The sequence below is a fragment of the Strix aluco genome, chromosome 29, assembly GCF_031877795.1.
Source record: "Strix aluco isolate bStrAlu1 chromosome 29, bStrAlu1.hap1, whole genome shotgun sequence".
NCBI classification, from domain to species: domain Eukaryota; kingdom Metazoa; phylum Chordata; class Aves; order Strigiformes; family Strigidae; genus Strix; species Strix aluco.
The window spans coordinates 414,288-442,251 of NC_133959.1; the positions used below are offsets into that span (position 1 = coordinate 414,288).

The 27,964-nt window shown below is 65.2% G+C and overlaps 2 protein-coding genes across 6 annotated transcripts; one reads left to right on the forward strand and one right to left on the reverse strand.

Moving 5' to 3' along the window:
• Positions 1-1,276: 1,276 nt before the first annotated feature.
• RNF126 (ring finger protein 126) lies at positions 1,277-10,067 on the reverse strand. 5 transcript variants are annotated; one of them, XM_074808353.1, is made up of 10 exons: positions 9,652-9,779; positions 7,577-8,980; positions 6,416-6,474; positions 4,933-4,996; positions 4,223-4,464; positions 3,607-3,675; positions 3,453-3,522; positions 3,140-3,233; positions 2,660-2,775; positions 1,277-2,493 (listed from the first exon to the last, which is right to left on the reverse strand). In XM_074808353.1, the coding sequence occupies exons 2-10, from the start codon at positions 7,817-7,819 to the stop codon at positions 2,338-2,340; spliced, it is 1,113 nt and encodes a 370-aa protein (XP_074664454.1). In that variant the 5' UTR covers positions 7,820-8,980; positions 9,652-9,779; the 3' UTR covers positions 1,277-2,337. The 5 variants fall into 5 exon arrangements, with proteins under 5 accessions (XP_074664454.1, XP_074664455.1, XP_074664457.1 ...); XM_074808354.1 differs by having other exon boundaries at positions 7,577-8,977; positions 9,652-9,737; XM_074808356.1 differs by lacking the exon at positions 7,577-8,980 and having other exon boundaries at positions 9,652-9,794.
• Positions 10,068-20,132: 10,065 nt separating this feature from the next.
• FSTL3 (follistatin like 3) lies at positions 20,133-27,955 on the forward strand. Its single transcript, XM_074808642.1, has 5 exons — positions 20,133-20,265; positions 22,756-22,941; positions 25,664-25,879; positions 27,466-27,693; positions 27,802-27,955. The coding sequence occupies exons 1-5, from the start codon at positions 20,208-20,210 to the stop codon at positions 27,852-27,854; spliced, it is 741 nt and encodes a 246-aa protein (XP_074664743.1). The 5' UTR covers positions 20,133-20,207; the 3' UTR covers positions 27,855-27,955.
• Positions 27,956-27,964: the final 9 nt, after the last annotated feature.

Here is a 27,964-nt window from a genome sequence, read left to right on the forward strand (position 1 = left end):
AGAAGGAACAGCCACCGCGTTAACTGTGTGGTGACCGCGGCGGGCACCGGCCCCAGCCGAGAGCCCCTGCCAGGCAGGCGGCAGCAGCCACGCACCCACCACGGGCCACTTGAATCCCACCCCGAGCGCAGCTCGTCCCTCAGAAATCACCCCCCGAGCTCTGGGGGAGCCGGGGACCCTGCGCCGAGCCAGCAGCTGAAACGCGGCCGCAGAAGGAAGGTTTTTCCAGGTCTCCTGGGCTGCGTTTCGGTGACTAAACAGCAAAGCCTTGCCCCCGTGCCGGCCCAGCCGAGGGGCACACACGGGCTCAGCCGGGGACCTTCCTGCTGCCACCCACCTCCCAGGCCCAGGATCCCGGTAGCAGAAGCTTCTGGCTCAACCTCCGGCGGCGGAGGATGAGCTATTAACCCTGATATACCAGTCCTGAGATAAACCCTCGTCCCGCGGGCATCCGCCCGCCGAGATGAAAGGTGCCGCTGGGCTGCCCTGGCTGCGCTGGCGAAGCCGAGGAGGAAAAACATTCCAGGGGAGTTGCTCAGCGCCGGCTGGGCGAAGGCTGTTGCCCTCCGTGCTGGGGACGTTTTCTCCAACAAACCTTCTCTTCGTGTTCCAAAACAGCTCAGGAAACGCCAAACGAGGCGCCTGCCCGCCGCCCCCCCTGCCTATGGGAGGCTGGTGGGCCGCGTCCTCGGGAGAGAGACCCCAAAGCTCTGCTGGTGCTGGGACCTCGAGTGCCCGGGGAGGGGGCCAGTACCTTCCCCAGCCACCCCCTGCCCGCTCCAGGGCCCCAGAACGTGGGGAGCCCCAAAGGCCACTGAACCCCCCCGTCCATCCCCCCCGGCAGCCCCCCCTCTGCTGCTCTGGCCTCTGCCACAGCAAGGTCTTGTCACACACACAGGGTGGGGGGCTCTCCCAGAGCCCCCCTGCCCACCCCCCGTCCCTGCCGCATGACGGGGCGTCACTTCACCTCCGTCCTGTGCCCGCGGGGCTGCTCCCGTCGGCCCTGTGCCAGGCAGAGCCCTCGCCCGCCACTCCCCACGCCCACCCCGCCGAGGGCATTTCGAGCCCCAGGCTGCTCCCCCCGGGATCCAGCATCACTGGACCAAAACCGGAGGCCCCAGGGAGCACCAAGAGCACCCGGGCGCTGCCCCTGACACCCCCCGGCCCGGGGAGCGCGGGCACAGCAGCGGGCTGGGCACTGCCCGCTCCCGGCACATTCCTTTCATTCCCCGAGATCCAGCTCTGTCACAGAAACTGAGTCACAAACACACCTGGATATTTGTCTCTCTCTTCTTTTTTAATCAGCTGTATTTTAAGTAGCTCTGAAATACATTTTTCTCCAAAATGTTGTTTTTCCTGTATGTTACTCGCTCACAATGATGCTTGGCTGGTCCTCGCTCTGGTGCGCGCCCAGTCCTGATGTAGACCCGAGTGGAAAGTCGGCTCCGGTGGCGAGAAGGGCAGGACTGCGACAGGGAGAAGGTCTAAAAAGTACAAAAGCCCCGGGCAGGCTGTGGGTCACAATCCTGCCGCCGCCACTCGGGGACCGGGCGCTGGTCACGCCGCAGCCTGGCGCGCAGGAGGGCCCGGACGAGCCCAGCCCGCCCGGGGCGACGCGGCGGCCTCCCGAGAGCTCACCCCGGAGTTTCTCTCAAATCATGCATAACGTCTCGTGGAGCTGAAACGTCCGTTTATTTAACAGCAGTAATAATTTAAAATTATAAAAACCCTTTCAGTGTGGAGTATCGGAAGGGCGAGGTTATAAAGAAAAATAAATGGGACCGGAGAGGGGGAAGGGAAGGATGACAGGGTCTACTTCAAGAGTTCGTTTTTTCAGTGACTACTATCGGCCCTCCCCGGCCGCAGGTCCTGGGAGGGAGGCAGTAACATTACGCTTTCATTTTAAAGACTTCAATCTCCAAAGCAGAAGAGACAGTATCCAAGGGGAGGAGGAGGAGCAGAAGAAATCAAGAAAGGAATCTCAAATTCAAACCATACAAACAACCTTTCCATTCAGAATCACAACCGGTAGCTCAGCGCCCGGGTTCCCCGGCTGGGCAGCGCAGCAGCCGTTCACTGCAATGGGTAAAAGTCCACGCGGCAAATGGGTGTTTTTATTAACAGGCTCTTCCCCCGCCACAGAGCGCGAGGCTCCTCGTCTCTGAAGGACCCGGAGTCTCCGTGTCTTCGGAACTCAAAAGGGGATTCTGGGGGTGCTGCCTCCCCCGCGCTCCCCTCCCCTCGCTCTGCTCTGGAAGCCCCTTTCGTCGCGCACGTTGGTGGGGAGGGAGGGAGGACAATGGACAGGGCCCCAGGGACAGAGGGTTGGACTAAGATTCATGAGTTGTTCGATGAGTTTTCGTTACTTGGTGAGCTGGAGGAAGAGGAGGAGGAGGAGGAGGATGGTGAGAAGTTCATCCCTGTGAGTCCTGGGGGGTTTGTGGCAGTGTTTTGTCCACTTAAGCTCTTCCGGCACACAGGACACGTGTCGTGCTTTGGAGAGCAGAAAAAACAAAACAAGAAACATGGGAAGCGGGGTTAGAAACACGACACGGGAGCAGCACTCGAGGAAAAGGCTCGGGTGACGCTCCCTCCTCTGATCAAAGGCTGCTCACGCTCAGGCCCCCTCCCGAGGAAACCCCCCCGCGGCGGCACCAACCTGCTCCAGCCAGGGCACGATGCAGCTGTTGTGGAACAGGTGGTTGCAGGGCAGCTGCCGGACGTTCTCACCCACTGTATAATCTTCTTTACACACCGGACACTCCAGCCCAGAGTCTGGGTCACAGGGAAAGCGAGATGCAGCTGAGCAGTGACGGGGAGCGCGACGCTGGGAGCACCCTCCTCCCCTTCCCCAGCGGAGAGCAAAGCTCGGGGCGCTGCCCCCCCCCCCCGCCCCGCTTTGCCATCTCTGTCCACGCTGAGCTCCTCAGAGCAGTTTGCCTCCCCAGGGCAAATCCATCCAGCCTGTATTGCTGCTTTTTGTGTGTGAGTGTAACAGCGCAACACTTCTGCTTCCTCCCCTCTTTGAAACGTCTTAGGCCTCGAAGGGACCAGCAGAAAAATTAAAATCCCAAGAAAACGTTGAACAGAACTTTCAGAGAGCTCTTTGTGAGCGATTCCCTGGAGGAGACACACATACCTACGTGTTCCTGTGCGATCTGTACGGTGGGGAGGGCCTGGATCTTTTCTTTGTCTGCTGGCGGCGGTCCAGTGTTTTCAAACTGATTTAGTAACTGAAAAAACAACAGGCCACGGAGGCAGAGAGGAGGCGTGAGCTCAGCAGCGCGCAGAACCTGTTGGTTTCCTGAAGCGGGGCGCTCGGACGCCGCCTCGCCTGCGCTGCGGACCTCACCCCCCACTCCTGCGGCCCCCGCGGTTCACCCCCCGCACCCCAACAGCGGCTCCACAGCAGCACGGGAGGACGGGAGGAGCCTTTCTAGTGCCACTTTTACCTGGGTAATAATCGCGTCCAAGCCGTTGGCGCCCCACGCGTAGTCCATCGGATTAGAGTGCAGGACTCCCCTGGAAGAGAAGGACAACGATCACACCTGGCCGGGAGCACAAACAAGAGCAGCGTCAGAAAGAGCAGCGCGTCTTCCAACTCACCAGGGCCCTAGTCCTAGGTTTGGTATCGTTGTAGGTGCAATAATTCCATTAACCAGCTGCTGGATAATTCTGAAAGACAAGAAAACCAGGATTACGTAAGAATTAGTGTCTGCTAGCTCCCAGCCCAGGAACCTGGCGTGGAAGGAACGGCTCAGTACCGTCGCATCACCAGGGGAAAAGGAAAAATATCCTGCAGCAACTGCAACTGCGTCTTATGAACTGATTATTCATTGATAAAGAGAAGTTTCGATATTTTATCGTGAGGGGATAATTTCTGACACGATGGCGAGTGGCGCTCCAGGACGCAGTTAAAGGAACATCAGTCTTGCTGTCCAGGGCGTCCTCTCGTTCCCCCTCACGCTGAGCAGGGCTAACAGCAGAACCCCCGTCACGCGCAGGTGAAAGGGCCCCCCCGGGGCCCCTCTCAACTCGAGGCAAGTGCTTGCCAACAGCTGGAGGCCCAGCACCGTGTTCCCAGGGCAGAGCTGGGCACCTGCGAGGAGTGGCGCTGGGCGGCTGCGCTCCCTGGCCGAGGCCGAGGGACGGGCTGACTCCCGCTGACGCTCATCAGGGAGAGATAAGGGGGCTCCCCCCCGAACCCCGCGGTCATTCTCACCCTTCCAGCGTGGGAACGCCCTCGTGCCTGCCAGCGGCACGGCGTGTGGCCAGGCGGGCCCGCGGCTGCCTCGCGCCGTAGCGGTGCCGAGACTGATGCTCCCGCTCCCTCCGGTTCTCCAAGTCCCTGTTGTCTTCCGACTGCACGTTGGACCCGAACGGAAACTCAAAGCTGTCATCGAAGATCCCGAAGGCAAATTGCCCGTAGCCCTGGGGCAAGGTGAATAAGTGCTGATCCACGTTCTGGGAGGGGAAAATTCAGAGAAGGGCTTGTAACGAGCAGCGAAAGCGCTTTGCTCCCCAGGGAGCCCAGGCCCCCCCGCAGCTCCAGCGCCGCGCGCTGAGGGGCAGCTGGGCGAGGCACAGACAGGCTGGAACTGCGCTTGAGGGTAAGAAATAACTGCAGCTTCCCTGGCTTCACTTTAGCTGCCGCCTTGTAAGCTGAGGCTACTGCATAGCAACACACCCAGACAGCTCACTAAATCCCAGCTTAGCCCCCTCACAGCAAAAATAAGCTACAAGTGATGGTCCTATTAAAAACAGGCAGCAAAAATATGACACGCGGAGATTTCAGGAGCAGCGTGTGGATGGTATTAATACCTCCCTCCCCAAATTTTGTCATGATCTGGGGGACATTTAAACAATGTACTAATGGAAAAATATTCCAATGGCGAAGCAGAAAGCGTTGGAAGCGACAGGGGACTGGCTCACCTCGAAGGGGTGCCTGCTCTGGTCGCTGGCCGACGTCGAGGAGCTGGTCTCATTGTCCGCGTTCCTGCGGAGGAAGAGCAGCACCGGTGAGCCGCAAGGGACACGACCCCGACTGGGAGCACAGACACCACGGCGGCTCGGTGACAGCTCGCAGAAGTGACCGTTTCTGTGCAGAGCTGGAGCTGGAAGGGACCGCGGAGGTCTGCTCGCCTTCCCCCGCCCCAGGGCAGGGCCAGCTCCCTGCAGAACCTGCTCCGCCCTCAGCTCCTCATTTTCTAATCGTCCAGATCAATTTCCATTCTTCCCTCCTGGAAACCTTCGTTTTCCCACATCTTGACCCATCTCTCCCTGCCCTTTTAGGTTTCATGAAGCTACAGAGAAGTGACTGAACCGCAAGGACTCCCCGCACGATCCACCCCATCGAATCAGGCACCGGGAAGAGAAGCCTGGAAGTACAAACCCTGGTCACTATGACCCAAACAAGCTTAAATCTAATCTCGAATCAAAGGAACTTCTCTCTTGCAAAGGCGGGTGACCAAACGGGACAGATTATTAGGAAAACTCCTAATGACGTCAGGCTCCTGCTTTCAGAGAGCCGCAGGAACATTTCCTGCTCAGCGGCCAGCTCTAAGCTTTGACACTCGTGGTAGCACAACGCAGAGGTTCAGCGACGACGTGACGCTCCCCGGGTCACAGCAGATCGCCCGCACGGCTCGGGCTGGCCAGGGCTCATGTGCAGCCTCTGAGGTTGGTGTGGTCAGACCAAACGTCACCTTGCCAGCACATAAAGACCCCCCCTCCCCGGCAGGCAGCGACGCGCGCCCGGCACAGCCCGCGCGGCTCAGCCCGCCCTCGCTCGGAGCCGCCTGCGCGCTGCCCGTCCCGAAGCCACTCGCAGCCAAGGGCCGGCAGACACGGCTGAAACATTTTAAGCCATTTCTCCTGCTCTTGCCCGTTCCGACACTGCCAGAGAGCAGCGCCGCTGCTGAGTCAGCAGTGAAGCACGTGAATGCAGATCTCAGCTGCTCCAGTGCAGAGTCCAAAGTCTCAGTCACAATGTTTCGCCATTTGTACTCCAAGTTATTAAATTACGCGCTGCAGCGTGGGGACACGCTCCATTCCGCAGATTCCTCTCTCCGAGGGTCATCTCTACCCTGATGACTCAAACCAGTTCAGAGCTACCACATGCCACGGGGAAAAGCCTCTCTACCGCTGACTTTTGTTTGTTTTCAATCGACCCAGTCCTCCCCCACCCTCCACCAGCACCCCATGACACCCAGCATCCCCATGGCTGCCTCACCTGTAGATGCAAACTATGCAAATTAAGCACTTGCTACCCATAGTGAGGAAAGATGAGCCAAATGTTGGGCAGGAGTAGTAAAGAGGGTGTATTCAGTACCCAACATCACCTTTGAACGAGAAAAAGGAAAAGAGCAAAGCAGACTGAGTTTGTTCCAGCAACAGCCTTTGGGGCAGACATTACCTTGGCTCTTCAGGAAGTTCTTCAATAAAACCAGATTCACACCGTGGGCAAATATAGTCCTACGGGAGAAGAAACACTGAATGAGCAAAGGAAGAATCGGAATGTAAAAGCTGCAAAGAGTGTGACGGGGCGGAAGAGTCCTGCAGCCCATCGTCCCAAACACACGCCACGATTACAGGGCCAGAAAGTCCCCAAACCACGGACATCTGCCTTCCCCAGACTAGTGAGGTAAATTGTTAAGCCTGAGCTTGTTTAGAACTTGGCTTTAGAAAAGATTTGGATAACGCTAATTAATCCCCAGTAGAGACAAAGCATTAGGTAACATCTGATGTAGTTCTGGCTGAAGTGAAAGCAAAACCACCGTCCTTTCCCAGAAAAGCCGTGCTCACACACTAGTTGTTAAATAGCTGCGTGTTTTGGGGGCCCTCCCCTGCCCCCCTCAAGGGCCAAACTGCCCTAATGAAAGAAACACGGAGGGAATTGCAGCATGGGCTAATCTCAGTGTCAGTGCCACTTCGGAAGGGCTGAAAGGAAAGCTGTCGCTATCGCAGCCTGGGGTTCACACCACGCCAAGCTCAAGGAGACACGAGAGGGTCATTCTGCAACACACAATACCAGAATTTTACACCCCCCGCTGGCGCTCGGTACGGGAGGCTGCTGCCACCCTTTGGCCTTTAACACCGAAGACTGAATCTGCTGGTGTAAACAGCCCGGCTGTGCGGAAGCCGGATTCCCCGTGAGCTTGCGACAGCCCCTTTTCCTCAGGATTCCTGGTGCCGGTGAAGAATTTCTACTCCACAACCTCACTGCCGTAGCGAGCAGCAGCCCGGGATGGTTACAATCCCGAAAGGAAGTGACTTGGCTTTTCAGCGCTCGGGAGGGAGCGGCACGCGGCGCCGCCGAGGCGGAGGAGGAAGCGACAGACCCCGCAGCCAACCCCAACCACGGCCGAGGCGGAACAGCCACCGCGGGCAAACGCAACCGCTCCGAACCCCGCGCTGGCAAAGCCAGGCTCGGCGGGAAGAAATTTAAGAGTTTCTAAAAATAATGCTACTTCCCTTTCCTACTGCTATGTTGGAATTGGCACGGGCCCTGAAACAAAGTCAACAGATTCCCCAAAAGAGAGGATGCCGGCCACGTGGGTTTGCTCTGATAAGACACCTGGAATCGCTCTTCCAGCCACCACGGAAAAACCCGATAAGGCCCCAGCACAAGGCAGCGACGCCAGCGATCCGCTCGGCGCTGCCCCGGCCTGCCCAGCGAGATAAGGAAGCAGCAAACACCAAGACCTAGAGAGAGACCCAAGAGAAGCTGCTGCTCCCTCTCCTGCGCAGGACTCTTCAGATCCGGATTGTGAAATAACCGCATCGAGGCAATTTGCACAACGTTTGAGTTCGAGAACATTCCTACACCGTGCAAGTTCTTCTCAAAGGTGGTTACCGACACGTGGGAACTGCTGCGTTGATCGCAGGAGATCAGACCAATTTCCTCTGCCTTCGAAACGCCCCGTTACTGGTTTATGTCCCAGCAGCGCCACAGGGGCAGCCACCCTGGAGCTGTGAGCAACCTCCTCCTCCTCTCAACTCTCCTATTTAAGGGCGGCTTTTCTGCGCGTGTGCTCAGACAACTCTGAACACCGGGATCAGCAAATTCCTCGGCAGCTGGAACAGCACAAATGTCAAAGTTTGTTGTTTCTCAGGCTGTTTGAACCACTCCTTTCGCGGCGTACGCCACGGTATCTGCAGCAGTGTGGTCTGCAAACAGGAAGTGAAACCGAATGAACTTGGACCCCCCAAACAAGTTCATTAACCAGCAATTAACTGGGTCTGGATCGAGAACGGCAGTGGTGCGCTCCCTGCCGCCATTCAGCGTGTTCACTACCAGATGTGCTTTGCTGGCACAAGCCCAACACAGGGTGTTTAAACAAAAATAAACGACTGGTATTTTTTGGTTGCCACCTTCTCCTGCTCGTCTACACATTGAGCAGGAGCATTATCAAGAGTTTTGTCTTCACGCTTAAACACAAGCTGTGACAGTCGCCAGCAAGGCCTACCCTCACCTAGCCAGGGCGGCCGACGGAGAGGGCGAAAGGACGAACAGCACGTCACAAAACCAAACTGACGGCGAAGTCTAATCAACCACGGCAGAGAGACACCTTTGCTCACAATCGTCTGACGTTTAACATTCGATAGAGGTTAACAAAAACCAGTGCCACATTCTGATAAGATGCCGTGAAAAGTTTCAGGACACACAGAGACTGGCAGGATCCTCTGAGTCGAATTTAACGTGTCACATTTGGCAGGTGATCAACAGAAAATCGAGCCGTGACCCACCACGATGTTTTAGCCAGTTCCTTTCCAACAGCCAACGCTCCTTTTCTACCCACACTGGGACAATCTGACTCCTTGCAAGCGGGGCTGTTACTCGGTGATTAAGGCCCGTCTGCTCGCGCTGCCCCTAGCCTACGGAGCGCTTCTGGAAACGGCCGGCCGGATCCTTTCTGCGCCTGCCTACACCTCAGATATTATCACCCGCGGAGCTTTTCTCACGCTCATTTAAATCCTACTGAAAGAGACAAAAACAACCCCCTCGTTACCCCACGGCGCTTCGCTTCGCGCGGGCCGAAGCAGCGGGGTGAGGGTGCTGAGCCGGGGGGGCCCAGCCGGAGGCGCGGCGGGGGAAGGCCCGGGGGTGGCCCCCCGCCCCCGCGGCAGGGCTGCTCGGGGGGTCCCTTCTCCCGCAGCCCGGCCGGAGCACACGAAGCGCCGCGGCCCCCCCGCGCCGGGCCGAGGGGGGCGGAGGGCCCCCGCCGCGCCCCGCCCTGCCGCCCCCGCCCCGCCCGGCTCCGGCGGCTTCCCCGCGGCCGGGGGTCGCCCCGTTTCCCCCCCGCAGCCCCCAGCGCCCCCATTTCCTCGCTCCGGAGCCCCCCCAGTCCCTCCTAACGCCGCCCCCCCCCTCCGAACCCCAAGTGGGCGCAGAACCGCCCACACCCCAGGGCCTTCCCCCCCGCCCCTCCTAACACCCCCCCGCACCCCGCTCCCCACCCCGAGCACCCCCTCGGCCCTCCCCACCCTCAGGGCCCGCCCCCCCCGGCCCCCCTCAGGCCCCCCCAGGCCCCCTCAGGCCTCATCCCCACGTGCCCGAACCGCCGGGGCCCCCCCCCGCCCTGTCCCGCCCCCCCCCCCCGGCTCCCCACCCCCGCCCCGGACCGGGGCCGGACCCCCACCCCCGCTCACGGGCAGGCGCGGGGCGATCTCGGCCGAGCAGCAGTGGCAGAAGAACCGTCCCGGCTGCGGTGAAGCCTCCGCCATCTTCCCACCCCCCCCCCCCCGCGCCTCACCCCGCCCAGCGACGCGCGGCGGAGGCGACGGCGGCCGAGGGGGGACAGGAACCGCGAAGCGGCAGAAACGCGGAAGAGAAGGGGCGGGGCTCGCGGGGGGCGGGACTTGCAGGGGCGGGGCTCGGGGTGTCCAGGGCGGGCGGCGCCGCCATTTCCCCGCGGGGCCGGTTCTGGGGCCCCGGCCCCTCCCAGCCCCCCCCGGGCCCCGGCCGGTCCCTCCGGGAGGAGGAAGAGTGAGGAAGAGCAGGACGGGGCTGCAGCTGACGCTGCCCAGAGTCTCCCCGGATTTGTTCCCATTCCTGTTTGGCTTTTTCCTTCTTATTTTTCAATAAAATTGCGGGAAGGGGCCTCTCACATTTCAGCGCAAAAGCTGAATGATTTCTCATTTAAAAAAGAGATGGGCAGGGAATAAGTCCCCCCCACAAATGAAGACAAAATTGTTTTCCAGTGCAAATCCAAGATTTTCTTTAAAAAGTGGCAACAGCCTCGAGTGAACATAAAGTTGAATTTCAGCAAAAACCTCTCAAGTGGGGCCTTTCCCCCCGGTTCTCCCCGGGGCTGCCGGCGGGTGCTGGGGGGGTTTGGGGGCCGCAGGTGGAGTCGCCGTTTCTCAGGGCTGTTCCCTCCCGGCCTGGCTCCGCAATGAGCCGGGGCCCGGCCCTGCCGCACGGTCCCTCGGGGGGCGCGGGGGGAGCCCCGGGCCTGAGGCTGCGGCTCTTGGGGGAGCAGGGGGGTGCGGGGCCTCGCTGGGGTCCCTGGCACCGGGGGTGGCACCGTGGAGCTGGGCTGCGGGGTTTGGGGGTGGTGGGGCTGTGGGATGGGGGGGTTTGGGGGGCTGAGGTGGTGCGGCTGTGGGGTTTGGGGGTTTCTGTATCGTGGGGATGTGGGGTTTTGGGGTTTCAGGGGGGCAGGGCTGTGGGCTGGTGGGATTTCTGGGCGGTTTGGGGGTTTGAGGTGATGGGGTGCAGGGTTGTGGGGTTTGGGGGTGGTGGGGTGTGGGGTTTGGGGTGCGGGATTTGGGGGTTTGAGGTGTGGGGTTTGGGGTGCGGGGTTTAGGGTGCGGGGGTTTGGGGCTTTGGGGTGCGGGATTTGGGGGTGCGGGGTTTGGGGTGCGGGGTGCCCGCCGGCCCTGGCTCCAGCCCCGTTCCCAGCAGGTGGCATCTTCAGCCCAGGTTTGGCTGCTCCGGCTGTGCTCGGGGGTGCAGCGGCTGGGGAGGGGTTTGTGGGGCCGCTCAGGAGTCCTGGGAAGAAAAACTCAGGGACGCCCCGTACCAGGGTGTCCCCCCCCTCTGCCGGCTGCGGGATGGGGGCAGGGGACCGGTGAGACCCGGTGAACCGGGCGCTGCTGGGAACCGGGCGCGTAACGGCTCGGTAACCGCCCGGCGGCTGCGGGAAGGGTTCGATCGTCGCGTGGAAACGGCAACTGCGGGACAAATCTGCAGCGGTTTCGTCGCTGAGGGCTGGTCCCAGCTGTGGATGAGACCCGGCACCGACGACACCCGATGGGGCCTTGCCGGGGGGTGGGTCCGGACAGGCGGGGCCCGGCGCGGAGCCCGCGGCCCTGCACGGGGCATCTCCCGGCCCGGGGGAAGTTCCCTTCCCCGCTGAGGACGTGGACGCGTTTCTCCTCGCCCTGTTTCACGGTCGGAGGACAAGTTGCCACTTGATCAAATGGGTGCCGGGTGCCTGTGGGATGGGGAGGGAAAGATCCGGCTCCACTGACTTTGTCCCTCTGGAATTCCCTGACGCAGGAACTGCGGAAGCTGAACGTGGCAACACTCGTCGGGATGCAAATGGCAACAGATCTCGGTGCACGTGGAGATAAGGGCGGGCGAGCGGCCCGTGCTGTGACGCCCCAACACCTCCAGCACGCAGCTGGCGAGAAGAGCCCCCCCGCCCTGAGCCCCTCGGCTGCCTGGGACGTGTTTGTGCTGGGAGAGGCGGCTCAGGGCGAGGACCCTCCGTTGCGGGGCCACCTCGCCCCTGGGCCCGGGGAGCGCGGGCAGGTGGAGAACTCCCTGTTAGAGCTGCGGCTCCGCCAGCACTCGGGCCCTGCCCCACAGCCTGCAGCCTCGGGGCTCGCACAGGTCCCGCTGCCTCCGGGGGAGCTGGGGCTGGTCGGCAGCAAATTTGAGTCACCCCGGGAAGCCAACGGCTGGGAGGATTTTCCCACGGTGCTGCAGAAAGAAGCAAACTGCACCCTCTTCCGAGAGGACTGACGAAGAGGTGACACCTCCCCAATTAGTATCGATTCATCGTTAGGCAGAGCCGGCTCCCCAAGCAGCCGGGCTGGCAGAGCGGCCGACCCCGCTCGGGGAAAGCGGAAGGGAAAGAGGGAGGGTTTTGGTGAAGGGCAGCGGGAAATATCCTGGGCCTGTCGTTGTCCAAGGGGACGGGACGGGGTGGGAGGCTCCTCCGGCAGCTCTGAGTCGGGGTCCCACCTGGGCTACTCTGCGGAGGGGGACACGTGCCACTGCAGCGGCCTCTGCCACAAAATCTGCAGGTGTTTGGGAGCAGAGGCGGCACGGGGCTGGTGGTCCGGCCTGCCAGGGCTCTGCAGGAAAGGCGAAAAAGCCCCGGTGCTGGTCCGGACCGTGCCGGTGTCAGGGGAGGGGGACAGCGGCATCCGGGTGGGAGCTGCTGGAGCCCGCGGTGCCCATCGGCCCGGGGCCGCTCCCGGCAGCCCGTGCGGGTGCGGCAGAAGTTAGTCCAGGCCCGTTCCTGCGGCACCCGGTGCTGCCACTCGCATCACCTGGGTCGTGGGTGTTGGCGATGAGCTCACGTCCCGAGACGTTACTTAATTCAGACGGTGCCACCGTGCCAGGTACTGGCGGGGGGTGGCTGCGGGCTCCGGCACCGGCGTGTGCCTGTGCGTGTCCTGAGCGCGCGCGGTCTCAGCGGGAGCCGACGCACCGCACGGCCGGACTCGCCCCGCGGCACTGTCATGCCCCCGTGGCCAGCGCTGGGTAGAGGAGCCCATTGCCGGGGCCAGCTGCGCGCCGGCGTGTCCTGCGGGAGCACCGAGGGCTCCGGGTGAGCCCTGCCAGGCTGCTGGCGCGGGATCTGGCGGGTGCAGATCAACCCAGACACGCAGGTGTTGCTGCCCGCAGCCACGGTGTTGCACGGGCGTGTTGCCGGTGGCACTCCCCCTCCGCCGGCACCGCGCTCCCGGCGCTCTGCAGAAACTTGGGGTCTCTGCCTCGTCGTGTTTCCGCTTGAGGAGCACGGAGGGATGGACGGCGACGCTTGGGAGGGAGCTGGCTCCCCCCGCCCAGCCCCACGCGCTGCCGGGGGGCAGCCAGCGCTTTCAGCAGATCCCAGCGACTCTGGGTGCAGCTTCCAGCTCTGCTGCCAACTCCCCAGTGACTCAGGCAAGTCATTTTCTAAAAGGTCTCGGCCTCTGGGCTCTTAAACGAAGTGGTCGCTGTAGCCAAAGCCCACTCCCTGCCTGGGCCGTGCAGGGCGGGGGGTCCGGGGGCAGCTCTGAGCTCAGCCCCGGGCCCAGGCTCTGCCTCCAGCCCTTGAAAGCAGAAGCACCTCCTGGAGCCGGCGGAGCTTTCCAGCACGGTTCCTGCCAAGTGAGAATAACTGGTGCAGCTGGTCTCCCCGCTCCCCTCCACCCCACATTATATATAATTGCCTATTTTAATTAATAAATTGGAGGCCACTCAAAGGAAAGCGGCAAGATTTGTTACAAACACTGCAGGGATTGTCTGCCAGCCCCGAGCCAGTCATGTCACGGCGGATTTGAATCGGTCTCCCTTTGAATTCACTCACAGACAGATCAGGAGATTTACATCCCCCACCTCGTCTCCCCGAGCTTTGCACCTCCGGGCTGCAGGTCTGGATCCTGCCCCGGCACTTATCCAGCAGCTCCCGATAATCTGCGAGCAGCGGGCTGGGCTGAGCCCCGTCCTCGCCACCACCGCGCCGACCGGGATGCTGGTGGCACGCGGTCCCCGGCCGGCTGCCTGCGCGGCTCCGGGCTCCTGGATCTCACCAGCAGGCAGGGGCTGGCAGCCGCGCGGGCAGGGCAGCGGCGCAGTGCCCGTATCCCGTAGCACCAGATGTCCCGCTGCACCGTCCCGGTGGGGAGCGGCCGCGGCACGGAGCCTCGGGGGCAGTTCGGAGTCTCCGGGGGCTGCTTTGGGCTCCACCAAAAATTTCCCTTTTCTTTTTCTTTCTTCTTTTTGGATTCTTTGCTTTTCTTAGGCTTGATTTAAACCATTGTTTTTCAAGGGAAATTTTAATGTGAAAAACATGTTTTGTTTTTCTACTAACTGCAAGCCTGGGCTATGTAAGCAATCAAGCTCCTCGGCTGACGCGGGCTGGGGCGCGGACGGGGGCTCCACGGGGGGACGTGCCCTGCGGCGGCTCTGCCCTTCACCGGCCAAACCGCCGGCTGCCGGGGCCGGGGTCCCGCGGGGCTGCCAGGCTGGTGGGGCCGGGATGCCGCAGCCCGGCGCGCCCTCGGCCGCAGCCACCATCATCATCGTGGCTCGTAGCGGAAACCTGCTCCCGGCGAGGTCAGGCTGCAGGAACAGCGTCGGCCTGTTGACATCCATGGGCCCGTGCAGGATCAGCCCCTCGGTGGTGTCGATGGCTTCTCCCCCCCGGCCCAGCGGGGCCCTCGGCGGGAGGGCTGCGCCCAGCCCCGGCTCACCCCGCGCTGCGCAGAGCAGCCGCCTGCCTTTGCTTCCCCCGGCCTCCCCCGGGCAGCCCGGGCCTGTGTCTGGTGTCCGTCCGTCCCTGCGCCCTCGTCCGTCGGACGGACGGCGGGACGTGGCTGCAGGGGCTGCATCTGGTGGGGTCAATGTGCAGAACGAGGCCAGCGGCTCCCACCCTTCCCCGAGCCGAGCTCTGTCCTCGGCCAGCGCTGGGTTACGCTGGCGCGGGGCTCCAGGACCCCTCTGCAGAAGCGCCCCTGGGCAGGAAGGAAGGAGAAACGTGCTCAGGTGCCGTCGGAGTCTGTGTCCCTGCTCTGGCCGGTCCCGGCGGCGGGCGGCCAGCGGCCCGGCTGTCCCCTCGGGTAACCTGCACGTCGCTCCTGGGCCAGGGTCATCCCGGTGCCGCTCTGCCGCCTCCCGCAGCGCCTCTGCGCAGCCTCTCCCAGGAGGCAGAGAGGCTTTAATGACCCAGGAGGTTTTACTGACTCTCAGCTCCTCTGGACCCAGTTCAGCCCCACATGATTTCATTACGTTTTACGGCGCTGCCAGCTCTTCCCTCGAGGCTCGGTTTGGTCCTTCCTTCCACCGCGGCAGAGGAAGCATTTACACTGGGGAAACCGCACGGCCGGCACGGCCGCTGACTCACACCTTGTTTACACGGGTGCCCGTGAGAGGTACCCGGGGCCGTGTCACGCGTGGCTGAGCCCGGCCGTGTGCGCCTGGTGACCCGGCAGCCGCTCAGCTCCCGCGGGGCCGGTCGCAGTGACCCGGCTGAGTGGGGCGGCCCCGGGCTCCCACGAGGCGCCGGGCACAGGGCGATTCCTGCCGCACCCCACAGAGGCTTGGAGCATCCTCCTCCTCTGCCCCCATGGGATGAAGGACCCGGCGGCTGGCTGGAGGATGGAGGGGCACCGCTGACCTTCCCTCAGCACACGTCTTGTGCGTGTTCACGGGTGGTTTTCCTGCATCATCTTCCTCGCGAAGGTGTTCCCTGCTTGGAGCGGGAGGTGGAAGCCCTTGGTGTGGTGGGGAGCGACCCTGGGAGCGGCGCAGGGCCGTGCGGGGCTGGGCAGCAGCGGGGAGCCCCTACCTCCCTCCTCCCGGGCCAGAGCTGTGTCCTGGCTCGGGCTGAACCCTGGCAGGTGGCCCGTGGCTTGTGCTGAGCCGCAGCCTCACTGGCCACAGCAGAGCCCTGCTGACCTCTCGGCCAGGGTCCCCCTGCGGCAGCAGCAGCCGCAGCAGCGAGGTCGGGGAGCAGCTCACGCCCAACCAAGGGAACTGGGGGCCGACCTGATGGACTCCGGGCTGGGTGGCGGAGGGGGTGCGGGCAGCAGAACAAATCTGGGCTTTAATTAAACCTTTGACACGGCGCCTCGTGAAATCTTACCAAGATGATTAAATCCAATTGCCTGATGTGAGCATTTTTACAATACGTTGAAAACTGGCTTGGAGATCATTGGCAAATGGCAGGGAGTCAGGCTGGGGGGCTGCAGGAGGGGGCAGCAGGTGCCGCCACGTTTAACCTCTTCCCTGCCGGCAGCCTGGAAGCCGAGGTAAAAGGTGCGTTAATGAACTGCCCGGTTGATGCTGCGTTAGGAGCCAGGGCCGGGAGCCCGCGGCGAGGGGAAAGGCAGGCTGCAAGGAGCCGTCCCGCGAGTCCGGGCGCTCGCAGGGCGCTGCCGGGGTGGTGGAGAGGCATTAGCGGGAGGGATCTGGGTTTGATCAGGAGTCAAACAGGCCGGGTGATCAGATTTGGAGGGGCAGGTCTTGGGAAGATATGCAAGCCTCCCGCCCCCCTGCCCTCCCCGCACGCAAGCTCTCCCGCCCTGCCCTCCTTCATCTGCACAAGTGGAAGTGTCCCAGGAACATGAAACGATTACTCGGCGAGGAGAATCCAGCTCAGCACTTCTTGGCATTTGTTCACGGCTTTTCATCTTCAAAGCTCCTTGCAAACATTAGCTAACTAATCCCTGCAACCTTCCTGTGAGATAGCGCAGGATCAAGCAGAGGAGCATTATCTCGCCGCAGCAGATGGGGAAACTGAGGCACAGAGCGGTGACGCTGCTGCCCCGGGGCGCGGGGCGAAGCTCCGTGTCAGCGCTGGGGGTGGAGTGTGGCCGTCGAGGTGCGGATCGCGCCGCTCCACCACTCTCTCCCCAACGCCGGTGATGCAGCCGTGAGCCATAAGCATCCGATTTACCTGGCCAGAGCCATGTGGACACGGCAGAGAAAACCCAGCCCCGGGGTCAGAGCCTCGAGGGGCCGGTCCCCACCAGCGCCCTGTGCCGAGCCGGTGCCGCCCGCAGCACCGGGGCCGTGCCTTCGGCGCACGCCTCGCACCGGCGACTCACCACGAGCTCCGAGGGATGCTCATGGAGGGGGAGCCTGAGGCTCGGGCCGAGCCTCGCCCGGTTCCCGCGTGCTGGGTTCGCCCGGTGCTCCGGTGCTGACCCACTGCGGACCCTGAGCCGCCCCGAGCAGGGTCCCGTCCCTGGGCGTCTCTGGGATCCCCTGGCCCCACCCGACCAGCCTCGGGCTGTGGATCCCCGGGTGGTAGCCCCGGCCCCTGCAGGCGCTGCTGGGGCGTTTGGCAGCATCTCTGCTGGTGTGGGAGAAACTTGGGCGTCCCACCGTGACGGGGAGCGTAACAGGGCCAGGATCGCTTTGCTCCGAGGGGGAACCGGCGACCAAAAGGCATCCTGGGACCTGGCCAACGCCTGCCAGCGGATCCACGCCGTCAGTGTGAAACCTCTGCTCTTTTGCCTGTGCCGTGACCCTGGGCTCTGCGAGAAACGCTTCTCAATTGAATGTCTTGTTGCAAATTGCAGCTCTAATTGGTTTAGCAGAGTTTAATTAGCCTGAACTGATGAGAGAGGCGAGATTCCCTCCTTAAAGGAGCCCAGCAGCTCAGGAGGAGAATGAGGCAGCCAGGGTTTTGGGGGGGAGGATGGTTGGCTCTTGAACCTCAGCCTGAAATCTTGCTGCAGCGGGACGCGGCACAAAGCCGGCACCCAGACGGAAAGGTCAGCTCAGAGGCTGCCATTCACTGCGCCCGCAAAGAGCCGCTTTGTCCCCGCCACGCCCGCCGCCCCCGGCCCCCGGCGCGGCCGTGGGCTCCTTGGGTTCTTCCTGGCTGCTGCGGCCGGGCTGCTTTCTCGGCGGTTCCCAGCCTGGCCCCTCTCCCCCCTCACTCCGCGGGTGCTGCTGGGGCTCAGTTGCCACCCGTGGGAGTGGGGGGGAGCCGGGGGGAGCCGGGGGGAGCTGGGGGGAGCTGGGGGGAGCATCACCCGCCTGCGGCAGACTGGTTGGTGGAGTTTTGCTCTCAGCTTTGCTTGAGAACCAGCCTTGGCCCCCGCCTGAGGCGTGACTGCGGGCAAGTTGCTTTCCTGGCGCTTCCCAGGGCTGCAGGGGCCAAATCCGGGGCAGGGGGTGAGCGGAGCCCCCCAACACGGTTTTGCAGGGCACGGGGCAGCCTCGGCGGGGCTCCGAGCCCACAGGCACCAGCAGGCCTTTGCGAGGCAGCGCCGAGCTACGCCGGCTCGGGGGAAGGAGCCCGACCCGCTTCCCTCCCGGCCTCCAGGCCCCTCCTGCCCCACGTCAGGCGGAGCGGGAGCCGGCTGCTCCCTTCCAGATGCTGCTCCGGAGCGAGGTCCGACCCCTTCCCTGCCAGAGCCAGCCGGTTGTGCAACGCCGCTCGCAGCCAGGGAAAATCCCTCCCTGGCCTCCGCAAGCTCCTCTTGCATCTTGGAGCATGTGAGCGAGTGCATCACCACCCGCTCGCTCATCGACATCCAGCTCGGGGATTTGGCTCCCCAGCCCTCTGCCCTTACATGGGCAATTGCTCCGAGGCCGGCAGAGCGAGCCAGGGGTCACGCCGGCCGGGAACGGGGACAGGGATGGGGAGTGGAGCCGCACGGCCCAGCCCGGGGCCAGCCACACACCGGGAGCCGGCGCAGTGGGGGCTCCCAGCTCCGTCCTTCCCCACAGACAGCGGAGTCCTCGCCGTCCCTCACGGCAGGGCCCTGCCCCACACACGCTGCCGGAGGTGCTGAGGCACCACAGGGCCCGCCAGCTCCTCCACCAAAGGCCTGTGCTTTACACCAGTGCCACCTGGGGTAAACCCAGCCCTCCCTGTCCCCATCCCATCCGCTTCCTGGGGGTGCAGGGGGCTGTTTGGGGAGAAGGAGGGGAAGAGTCACCTTGGTGGAGGGCCTGGCCGCTGCCCTTCCCTGGGACTCGTCCTTAGGACGGTGGGAGGGACGAGGACATGGTGGTGCCAGCAGACACAACTGCTCTGCCTGCACTGGCTGCTGGCATTGCACCCTGCTCCCCCCGTGTCCTGGGACCCGGGCTGCTCCGTGTCTCGCTGGACCAAAGCTGCATCCAGCCCCGTCCCGCGACAAACCGAGCTGCTCACGCTGTGCTGGCACCGGCTCGGAGCGAGGAGGCTGCTGCCGGGGGCTGGAGGGGTGGTGCAGGGTCCCCCGGGCCCTCCGGCCGGGGCCCCTCTCCTGACAGAGCCCAGCTCAGCTCTGCCGAAAACATGACCTCAGCTGAGGCCAGTGCAAAGGGTAAAACGTTCCTCAGCTGCGCGCCCGGGAGACGGACACAGTTCACGGGGCCGGAGAAGGCCCCTGGGCGGCAGCGGGAGGAGCGGGGACGGGCAGAGCTCCCCGTGTCCCCAGCGCTCTGCCCGGGAGCGGGGTGATGGACGGGGGGGCCTGGCTGTGCCCCGACCCCCCTTGCAGACGGGTGGGACTGAGCGGGGCGCGAGGCCAGGCAATGTCGGGGAGCCTGACCCGCCTTTCCCTGGGCCCCCCACGACCCCCTGCCCACCCCCATCCTGCCAGGACCCCCCAAGCTTGGCAGCGCTGGCAGAGCCGCAGCTCCCCGGGCTGGGCCGGGTCTGGCACACGCTGGGGAGCCGTGACGGAGCGGCCCCAGGGACGATGGGGATGTGTGGGGAGGACAGTGCCAGTGTGTGCCATGGGGGGTACATCCCCCCCAGCTCTTCTCCTTCCCCCCCCCCGGCCTTGCACGTCTCGCCCAGACAAGGGCTCGCGCGGCTCGAGGCAGCGGGACCGGCGGTGCCTCGGTTTCCCGAACGGCGCAGGGTGGGCGATGCCGAGCCGCCGGCGGAGCCGCGCCGGGGTTTGGGGAGCGGAGGCGAAAGGGGCCCCACGACACAGCCCTCGCTGTAACGGCGGGGCTGCTGCGGGGAGGAGGAGGAGGGCGGGAGGAGGGTTCACACGAGGATGGGGGGGGAAGGAGCAGCCGTGTGGGAAGGATGGGGTCGGGCAGGGGGGGCTGCTCGGGGTCCCCCACGCCTCGGGGACACTTCCCTGCTCTCTCTGCTCCGGCCCTTCCTCCGTCCTGGACTCCGCACCCCGAGCACGGGGGGCACCCCCAAACCTCCCCCTCCCCATCTCCATCCCAGCGCGGCCCTGCGGACACACGGACACATCCCCCCCCGCCCCCCCACACCCCCCCATCGCCCACCCGGTGACGAGACCCCCGCTGCCACCCCACACCCGCCCCCCCCCGCACCCCGACTCACAGCCCCCATCCCCTCGCCCCCCCCCACCCCCTTGCCCCTCAACTTCTCCCCCCCGCCCCGCTGCCCCCGCCCCCGGCCGCGGCCCCCCCGCCGCCGCCCCGCCCGGTGATTCACGCCGCCCCGCCGCTTTATAACGCCGCCGGCCCCGCCGCCGCCTCACAGGCAACAGGTCGCCGGAGCGTCCCGGCCCCGTCCCGGCCCGTCCCGTCCCGCCGCCCCGGCCCGGCCATGCCGCTGCGGCTGGCGCTCTGCCTGCTCGTCCTCTGCAGCCCCGCTGCCGCGCACGGTAAGTGCCCCTCCGGGGGGGGTCCGGAGTTGGGGGGGGGGAGGAAGCACCGGGGCAGCCGCTCCCGCCGGGGCCACCCCCCTGCTCCGCCCGCGGCCGTCGGTGCCGCCGCTCCCCGCCGGCAGGTGCTTGGGGACGGGGGTCCCGGTGTCGTTACCGCGCTGTAACCCCCCCTCCCCACCACGACAGCGCTGCCCCCCCCCCCGCCTCCCGGCCCCGGTGGGTGTTGGGCTCTCGGCGGCAGAAACCCGGTTTACCGGGAAGTGGCCGGGTGCCCGGTGCCTGGCGGTGCCACTTGGGTGGCCCCTGGCCCCCGTCTGTCCGTCCGGCTCAGTCCCGGGGTCCTGCACGGCCCCGCAGCCACATCCCGTCCTGTGGCAACGCGGGTGCCCGACCCCGGCATCCCGCACCCCTGCGACGGGGCCACCGGCACGACAACTGGGCTGGGCCCGCCAGTCCCCCGCAGAGCCCCCAGGCCGGGGTCCCGCTCCCCGGGCTGCGGGTGGGAGAGTGTCCGTGCCCCGGAGCTCTGGGAGCCGGCTGGGAAGGACTGGGAACGGCGGCCGGTTCGTGATCTGGGTGTGGAGTTTGCAGCTCGAACCCCTCCCGGTTCAGCTGACGGTGCTGGCAGCTCTCACGGACGCTTGGGAGGTGTCGGGGCTCTTTGGGAGCCGTCCCGGCACCCAGGTCCTCCAGGACCCTGGCGCGGGGCTCCAGCCCCTCTTCCCAGCACCGCGGAGCCGTGGCCGCTGCTGCCGGTTCTCCCGCCGCGGCGCCGGAGTTTCCATCTTCCCCCTCGCACGACGCCGTGTGCCTCCGTGTGCCAGCGCGGGCAGGAGCCGCGCTCCCGGGATAGCGGCAGGTCGGGATGCCTCGAGGGACGGGGGAGGCTCCCACGAGGCCCCTCGTGCCGCTGGAGCCCCCGGGCGTGCGTTTGGCGTCGCCCCAGCCCGCGGGATTTCCGCTTGCTGCTCCGTGGGGCCGGGTTCCGCTGCCGGAAGGCCCCGGGCAGGGACACGCCAGAGCCCGGGTCCTCCAGCCACTCCGAGCACGGGAGCGCCGCACCCGGGGATGGGGCACCCCAAGAGCCCCGCGCTGGCTCCCCTGGCCTGTGGCCACCTTACCCCACTCGCCGGCCGGGTGGCCTCCCTCCCCCTGCCCAGGGCTTGTCCCTCTTGGGGTCCCTGCACCCCAGTGCACCCCAGAGACCGGGCGCGTGGGCCCGTCCCGTTGTGGGTGGGATCGCTCTGTGCGGGGCTGTGTCTGTGGGTGCGGGGCAAGCGCGGTCCGAAGGCAGGACACAGCCCCAGGGAGCCTCGTGCTGTGGGGGAACTGGGGCCATGGGGGGTTGCGAAGGAAAAATGGGCTGGAAAGAGCCATGAGACAAATCCACGGAGGATAAACCCCCCGATGGCAGAGGCGTCGTGGCCTGGCTGATGCTGCCAGGGGTGTCCAGGCTGTTGGGTCCCGCAGCCCGAGGGTTTGCTCCATCCCCGGCCGCCCCCCAGAGCCGTCGCTGGGAGCTTTTGGCCGAACCAAAATCGGGTCCTTGGGAGGGAGCGGGGGGGGACACGCGGGGTCCGAGGTGGGTGCTGACTCGGCTTTGGGGCAGGGTGAATCCCTGCTTTGGAGGGGAGCGACTGCAGCCTGGCACGGGCAGGACGTGTCCCTTCCCCCACCCCCCCTCCCGCACATCTTTAGCTGTTTAACAAACCTCAAACGCAGCTAATGAGAGCATAAACCCAAATAAGCGTCAGAAGAGGCTGGTTTGCAGAGGCGGAAATTGCAAAGGAATCACTCACAAAAAAAAAAAAAATAACCGATTTGCTTGTGGGGTTAAGGAACAAACAGGCTTTTGAGTCAGAGGGATCCGATGCCGCTGGGCTGGCCCCGGCCCAAGGGCTGTGTCAAGTGCCCTGTTCTCTGGCCCGTGGCTCAGATGCTCCTCGCAGAGGCCGTGGGTGTCGGGCCCCCGCGCCGTGGGGATGGTCTCCATCCCTCTGTGGGGCCGCTGGCCCATGCCGGGGGATCCAGCCCTCGCAGTGCGGGCGCCCACCAGCCCTGCTCTGCCCGTCCTCCCCGGGCTGGAGCCTCCCCTCAGCGGGGTCGGGCAGGAGTGGGGCAGGGCAAGGGGGCAAGCTGCAAGCCCAGATCCTGGCCCGCTGGCTCGGCATCTCCCGGAGCATCCTGGTGCGTCCCTGCGGTCCCAGCGCTGGGTTTGGAGCCTGTTGGCCAGCGGGGCCGGGCTGCCAGTGGCCCAGGGCGTTGGGGCAGCTGCTGCACCGTGCTGGGGGCCCACGGGGACGCCCGCTCTGGGACAGCCCTTGCACCACGGGAGAGGTGGGAGCCAGCACGGAGTGTCCTCAGCTTCCCCGACTCATCCCACGCCGGCCCTTTTCCAGCACCACAGGTGGCCCGGCCGGGGCCCGGCTGCCCTTGGCGCGGTGGCCCAGCACGGCGGGGACCCCTCACCCTCTGCCCTCCCCACAGGTGGGATCTGCTGGCTGCAGCAGGGGAAGGAGGCCAAGTGCACCATGATCCTGAAGACGGGCGTGACGTGGGAGGAATGCTGTGCCAACGGCAACGTGGACGTGGCCTGGTCTAATTACACCTACCCGGGCAACAAGATCAGCCTGCTGGGCTTCCTGGGGCTGGTGACCTGCCACCCCTGCAAAGGTGAGCACGGTGCGGGGAGGGTGCTGGGAGCCCTGGGGAGGGTGCTCGGTGCCCGCAGCTCTGGGTGAAGCGGCGGTGATGGGACAGGGCTCTGGGACAGCACCACGACCCCGGGGACTGCTGACCCCAGGCTTGTGGGCCAGGGACGGGCGCTGCCGTGGGGCTCGCGGGACAGCTTCCATCCCCTGGCCGCTCCCAGCCCATGTGTTGTTCCCCTGCGGAGCGGGGTGCCTGACCTGGGTCTTGGCTGGGCAGCCGGGGTGCCAGGAGCCGTGCTGGGGCTCCCCGTTCCCAGGTTAACTCTGCTGTGCCTGGGGCCTCCCGCCCCTGCCCTCGCCAGGTCTGCTCAGAGGGAAACTTCTTAAGTTGTTTTTTTTTTAAGGAAAAAAGATCTATTTCTTCCCCTCAGCTCCCCCTTCCTCCTCCCAGCGTGTGTGTGAAATGGCTTTATGTAACAGGCAGTTCCAGAAGTGGAAACTCTCCAGCTGTGAGTTCCAGCCCCGCCAGATGTTTTGGCGTGCGCCGGAGGCGCGGATCCCCCAGTCGCACTTGCGTGGCTGTGTGAGAACATGCTCGAGGACCTGCTGACCGCAGGAGGCAGGAGCAGGTCTTTGGAAGGTCATGTCGTTATTTGCTTAAAGGAGGAAAAAACGGTTCTTAAGAAAACCGCTTCTTCCAGCCCCCCTGCATCTCCCGGCTGCTCCTCGGCCCGTCCCGGTGCGGCTCAGGGATGTGCCCTGGACCAGCCGAAGGCTGAGGGAGACCTTGGCCCCGGCTTTTGGCCCCGCGGGTGCCGGGAGCACTGGGACCCTCTCAAGGGGCTGGTTGGGGAGCGCGGGGTCCCCGGTGCCTGGGGCAGAGTGTGGTGGGGATGGGCATCCCTCGTCCGGGGGGGCTGCCTTCACCTCGGGGGGACACGGGGGGCTGCCAGAGGCCACAGACCGTGGCGGGGGCTGCGGCTCCGGGGGTCACCAGGGTCTGGGAGCAGGAGCTTTGCTGAAAGCGCCAGAGAGCCCGGCTGGCACGTCCCCCACGACTCCCCACCCTTCAGAAAGCCCCAGCCGGTCCCATGCAGATGGAGCTGGTGCTGCTCCCCATCGGGCTCGGAGGCCTTGGAAAAGGGCAGCTGAGCCGAGCTGCTCCCCGGCGCGTGGGGCCGGGAGGGGTCACTCCGGGATAAAGTGGGCTGCAGCCACCAGCCCCACGCCAGCAGCCGGGACGGCCGAGCCCCCCGGGACGGTGCTGGCCGGACCCCGGGGCTCTGCAGTGGGTCTCCGGTGGGGAGGTGAAATTCCTGGCTCCAGCTGCTGGGGACACGGTGTCCCCCCCAGGGACCCGGCGTGGGGGGGAGAGCCGGGCTGCGGGGTCAGGGTCACAGGCGCATGGTCCAACCGCCTCCCTCGCGGGGATGGTCGGGACGGCCGGATCCCGCTGTGCCGGCGGCAGCGTCTCAGCGCGGGGGGTGACGAGGGTCCCGCTTGCTCCAGCAGCTCTGGGGTGCAGGGCCAGGCCCCCCTGACCTGGGGTCTTGTCCCTGTGGAAAGCCGGGGGGCTCAGCCTGCCCCTTCCCTTGGATCAGCCCCAGCTATGGAAATCAGGGAGCAAACTGGGAAACTGTCTCCCACCAGGGAATTTCCCCTGGGGAGAGCTGGGCCAAGCAGACGGGGAATTTCCCCTTCCTCCTCCTCCTCCTCCCCTCTTGCTGTCTCCCAAAGTGACCTGTCTCGGGCAGGGAAATCCCCCCTGTACCTCCCAGCAGCTCCGGGCACACGCCCTGTCTGTGGGAATCCCTCCTGCTCGGGGGTGAATCCCTGGCTCGGGAAGTTTCTCAGTCCTTCCCGACCTCCCTCCCCGCGGGTGCCGGTGGGTCCCTGCACCCCCAACTCCCAGCACTGCCGCGTCCTGGGGCGCAGAGTGTCCCTTTGGGGTGAGGGCTGTGTCCGTGCTTCAGGGGGGGCAAGGGGCTTCCAGCTGCCCCAGCCGTTGCCCCCTCCCTGCCATGCTCCAGGCGCTGACCCCTCTGCCTCTCCCCACGAGGCACCAGTGTCCGGGACGGGCCCCTCTCTCCGTCCCCTCCAGCGTGGGCACGGCCCCGGGACAGCGCTGGGCGCTGGCGGGACCCTCTGAACCCGGCCCCCGTGCTGGCCGGGAGGCGACCCGGGGGACAAAGCGACCGCCTGTCTGGGGCTCCGCGCTTGCTGCTGCGTCCCGCGCTTGTGTTCAAGTCACGGAGGCCCGGAGCAAAACAGGGCTGGGTATTGTCTGGTGGAAGTGGCGTTCTTGATCGCCCAGACAACTCGCGAAGCCCAGTTCCTTCTGGAGGAGCTGGGGCCTTGCGGAGATAGATTTTTCCATTGCACAAGAAAAAGAAATGTCTCTTTCCAAAAAATAAATACATAGAAATGAGTGAGCTGGTGCTGAGCGGAGGGCCGGGGCTCTGGCTGGGGCGGGCGCTGGATGATCGCGCGGAGCTGCAGCCAACGACCTGCTCCTTGGCGGAGCTGAGCAGATCCAGATGCTGCTCGGGGCCGCTCGGCGTCAGCGCGCGTGGTGGGACCCCGGCAGGGATTCGGGACCCCGGGAGGGATTTGGGACCCCAGATGCTGGCCCCGTCCCAGTCAGTGCCACCCGGCGTGGCCGTGGGGCCAGGCGGGACGGATCCTTCCCTGGTCGGGGGCAGCCACGGCCGGTCCCTCACGTGCTGCTCCTGCTCTGTCCCCAGAGAGCTGCGAGGGGGTGGTGTGCGGCCCCGACAAGGTCTGCAAGATGAAGCACGGGCGTCCCCAGTGCGCCTGCGCCCCTGACTGCTCCAGCCTGCCCCGCAAGCTGCAGGTCTGCGGCTCCGACGGCTACACCTACCGCGACGAGTGCGACCTGCTGACGGCCAAGTGTAGAGACCACCCCGACCTCGAAGTGATGTACCAGGGCAAATGCAAAAGTAGGTCTGGTCGTGCCCCCATCCTGTCCCGTCCGTGTCCTCTGTGCCTCTCGTGCTCGGACCGCTCCGAGCTGCGCCCGCACGGGAGGAGATGAAGGCCGGGGTGGGTCCCCGGGCCCAGGCGCTCACCGGCACCACGAGCCGCTCCGGTGCGGAGAGGAAGGGTCATCCCGATGGGTCGTGCTGTCGTGTCCCAGCGCATCCTCCCCTCTCCCACCCGGGAAGCCGCGTCTCCCCGTGTTGTGCCGCGAGCACCGGCGGCTCCAGCAGCACGGCGCGGGGGGGTTGTGGCCGGTGCCTGGCCCTGGCTGTGCCCAGGGAGGGAAGGTCTGGCCCGGCACAGGGTTCTCCTGTGGGACGCGGTGCCCGGGGACACAGCGCTGCTCTGCAGCCAGCCCGGTGCTGATGGGTGCCGGTGGCCCCTGGCCCGCAGCGGGGTCGCACCCCTTGGCATCGCCCTCACTGCGCTCCCAGCTGGCACCCGCCCAGCTGGCGGCCACTGGCCACCCGGGGTCCTGGCCCGGCCACCCCAGCGGGGACGCGGCGGCGGAGCTGCCTGTGATGCCGTCAGTGCAACAGGGGGTTTGGCCTCGCCGTGGGCTGAGGAATAACACTCCGTAAAATGTCACTTACAAACATCAAGCCCCTTTTTTTGTTGTTTTGTTAAAGAGAGCAGCAATCCTCCTTGCCCTGCCAAGAACTGTCAGAATTATTATGATTATTTTTGCCAGCCCTCCTCTCTGAAATGCTTTGCCTGTCAAACTCTGGCCTGCACAGGGAAATGTGGGGCAAGAAATGTGAGTTGCGAGCTGGGAGTTGCAGACGCCAAATCTCCTTCCAATCCGGCAGGGAAAGAGGGAGGCGGAGGGGCGGCGTTGGGAAGTGTTTACGGTGTCCGGGGAGCGCTGCGGGTCCCGCCGTGCCCCCGCTGCCGCCACGGGGTTGTGCCGGGTCGGGGGGGCCGCAGGGCTGCACAGAGCCCGGGGTTTTGCTGCGGGATGGGGGGTGCAGGAGCCCCCCACTCTGCGCCAGCCCGGCAGAGCTCTGTGCGGGGCCTGATCCTGTCCGGGCCGGCTCCCGCCGCCCTCGCTCACGGGGCTGGGCTGGGTCCAGGGTGACGCTGCCCTTCCCCTCTCACCGGGGCGGCTGCCAGCCTGGCCCGAGCGGCCGCTGCTCCCCCTGCCAAGGCACCTGCTTGGGGCCGCTTGCCCCAGCCAGGTCCCACCGCGCCGGGCCGGGCTCAGCCCCGCGCGCTCGGGCTCTGCAGCTGGACGTCGGCTCCCCCCGCGCTGTGACTGCGGCCGGGGCCGTGCCCGAGGGCTGCGGGGCCACGCGGTCCCTCGCACACCCGGAATGTCACCTCCTGCCAGCTCCTGTCCTCGGGAGCGGGGGCAGTGGGGGAGCTTGGGGGGCTTGGGACCCCCCGGCTCCGCTTCGTCCCCCGGCAGCTGAAGGCAGGAGGGGGCCCGAGCTGCCCGGGTTTCCCCGGGGTGATGCCCGTGGCCCCCTGCCCCCCCGGGTCGGAGGAGCTGCGGCAGGGGGACGTCCGTCCCGGCTCGGCCGTGACCCCATGTGCTTCCCCGCAGAGTCCTGCTCCAGCGTGGTGTGCCCCGGCACCCACACCTGCGTGGTGGACCAGACGGGCAGCGCCCACTGCGTGATGTGCCGGACGGCCCCCTGCCCCGAGCCCACCAGCCTGGACCGTGCCCTCTGCGGCAACAACAACGTCACCTACCCCTCGGCGTGCCACCTCCGCCGGGCCACCTGCCACCGCGGCCGCTCCATCGGCGTCCGCCACTACGGGAGCTGCTCGGGTGAGTGGGGCGGCCTGGGGGTGGGGGGCAGCGGGCTCGGACCCCCAGCACCCGCCCGCCCCACGCACCCCCCTCACCGCTTCTTCTCCCCTCCCGCTCCGTTTCCAGCTGCGGCCAAATTCTCCCCGGAGATGGACAACGCGGAAGAGAACTACGTGTGAATCCTCCCTCGCCGCGAGGCCGGACCCGGGAGACAGGGGCATTATGTGTATATTGTACAAACCATATACCTGATATTTATTAAGATAAAAAGATCCTTATTTATACCCGT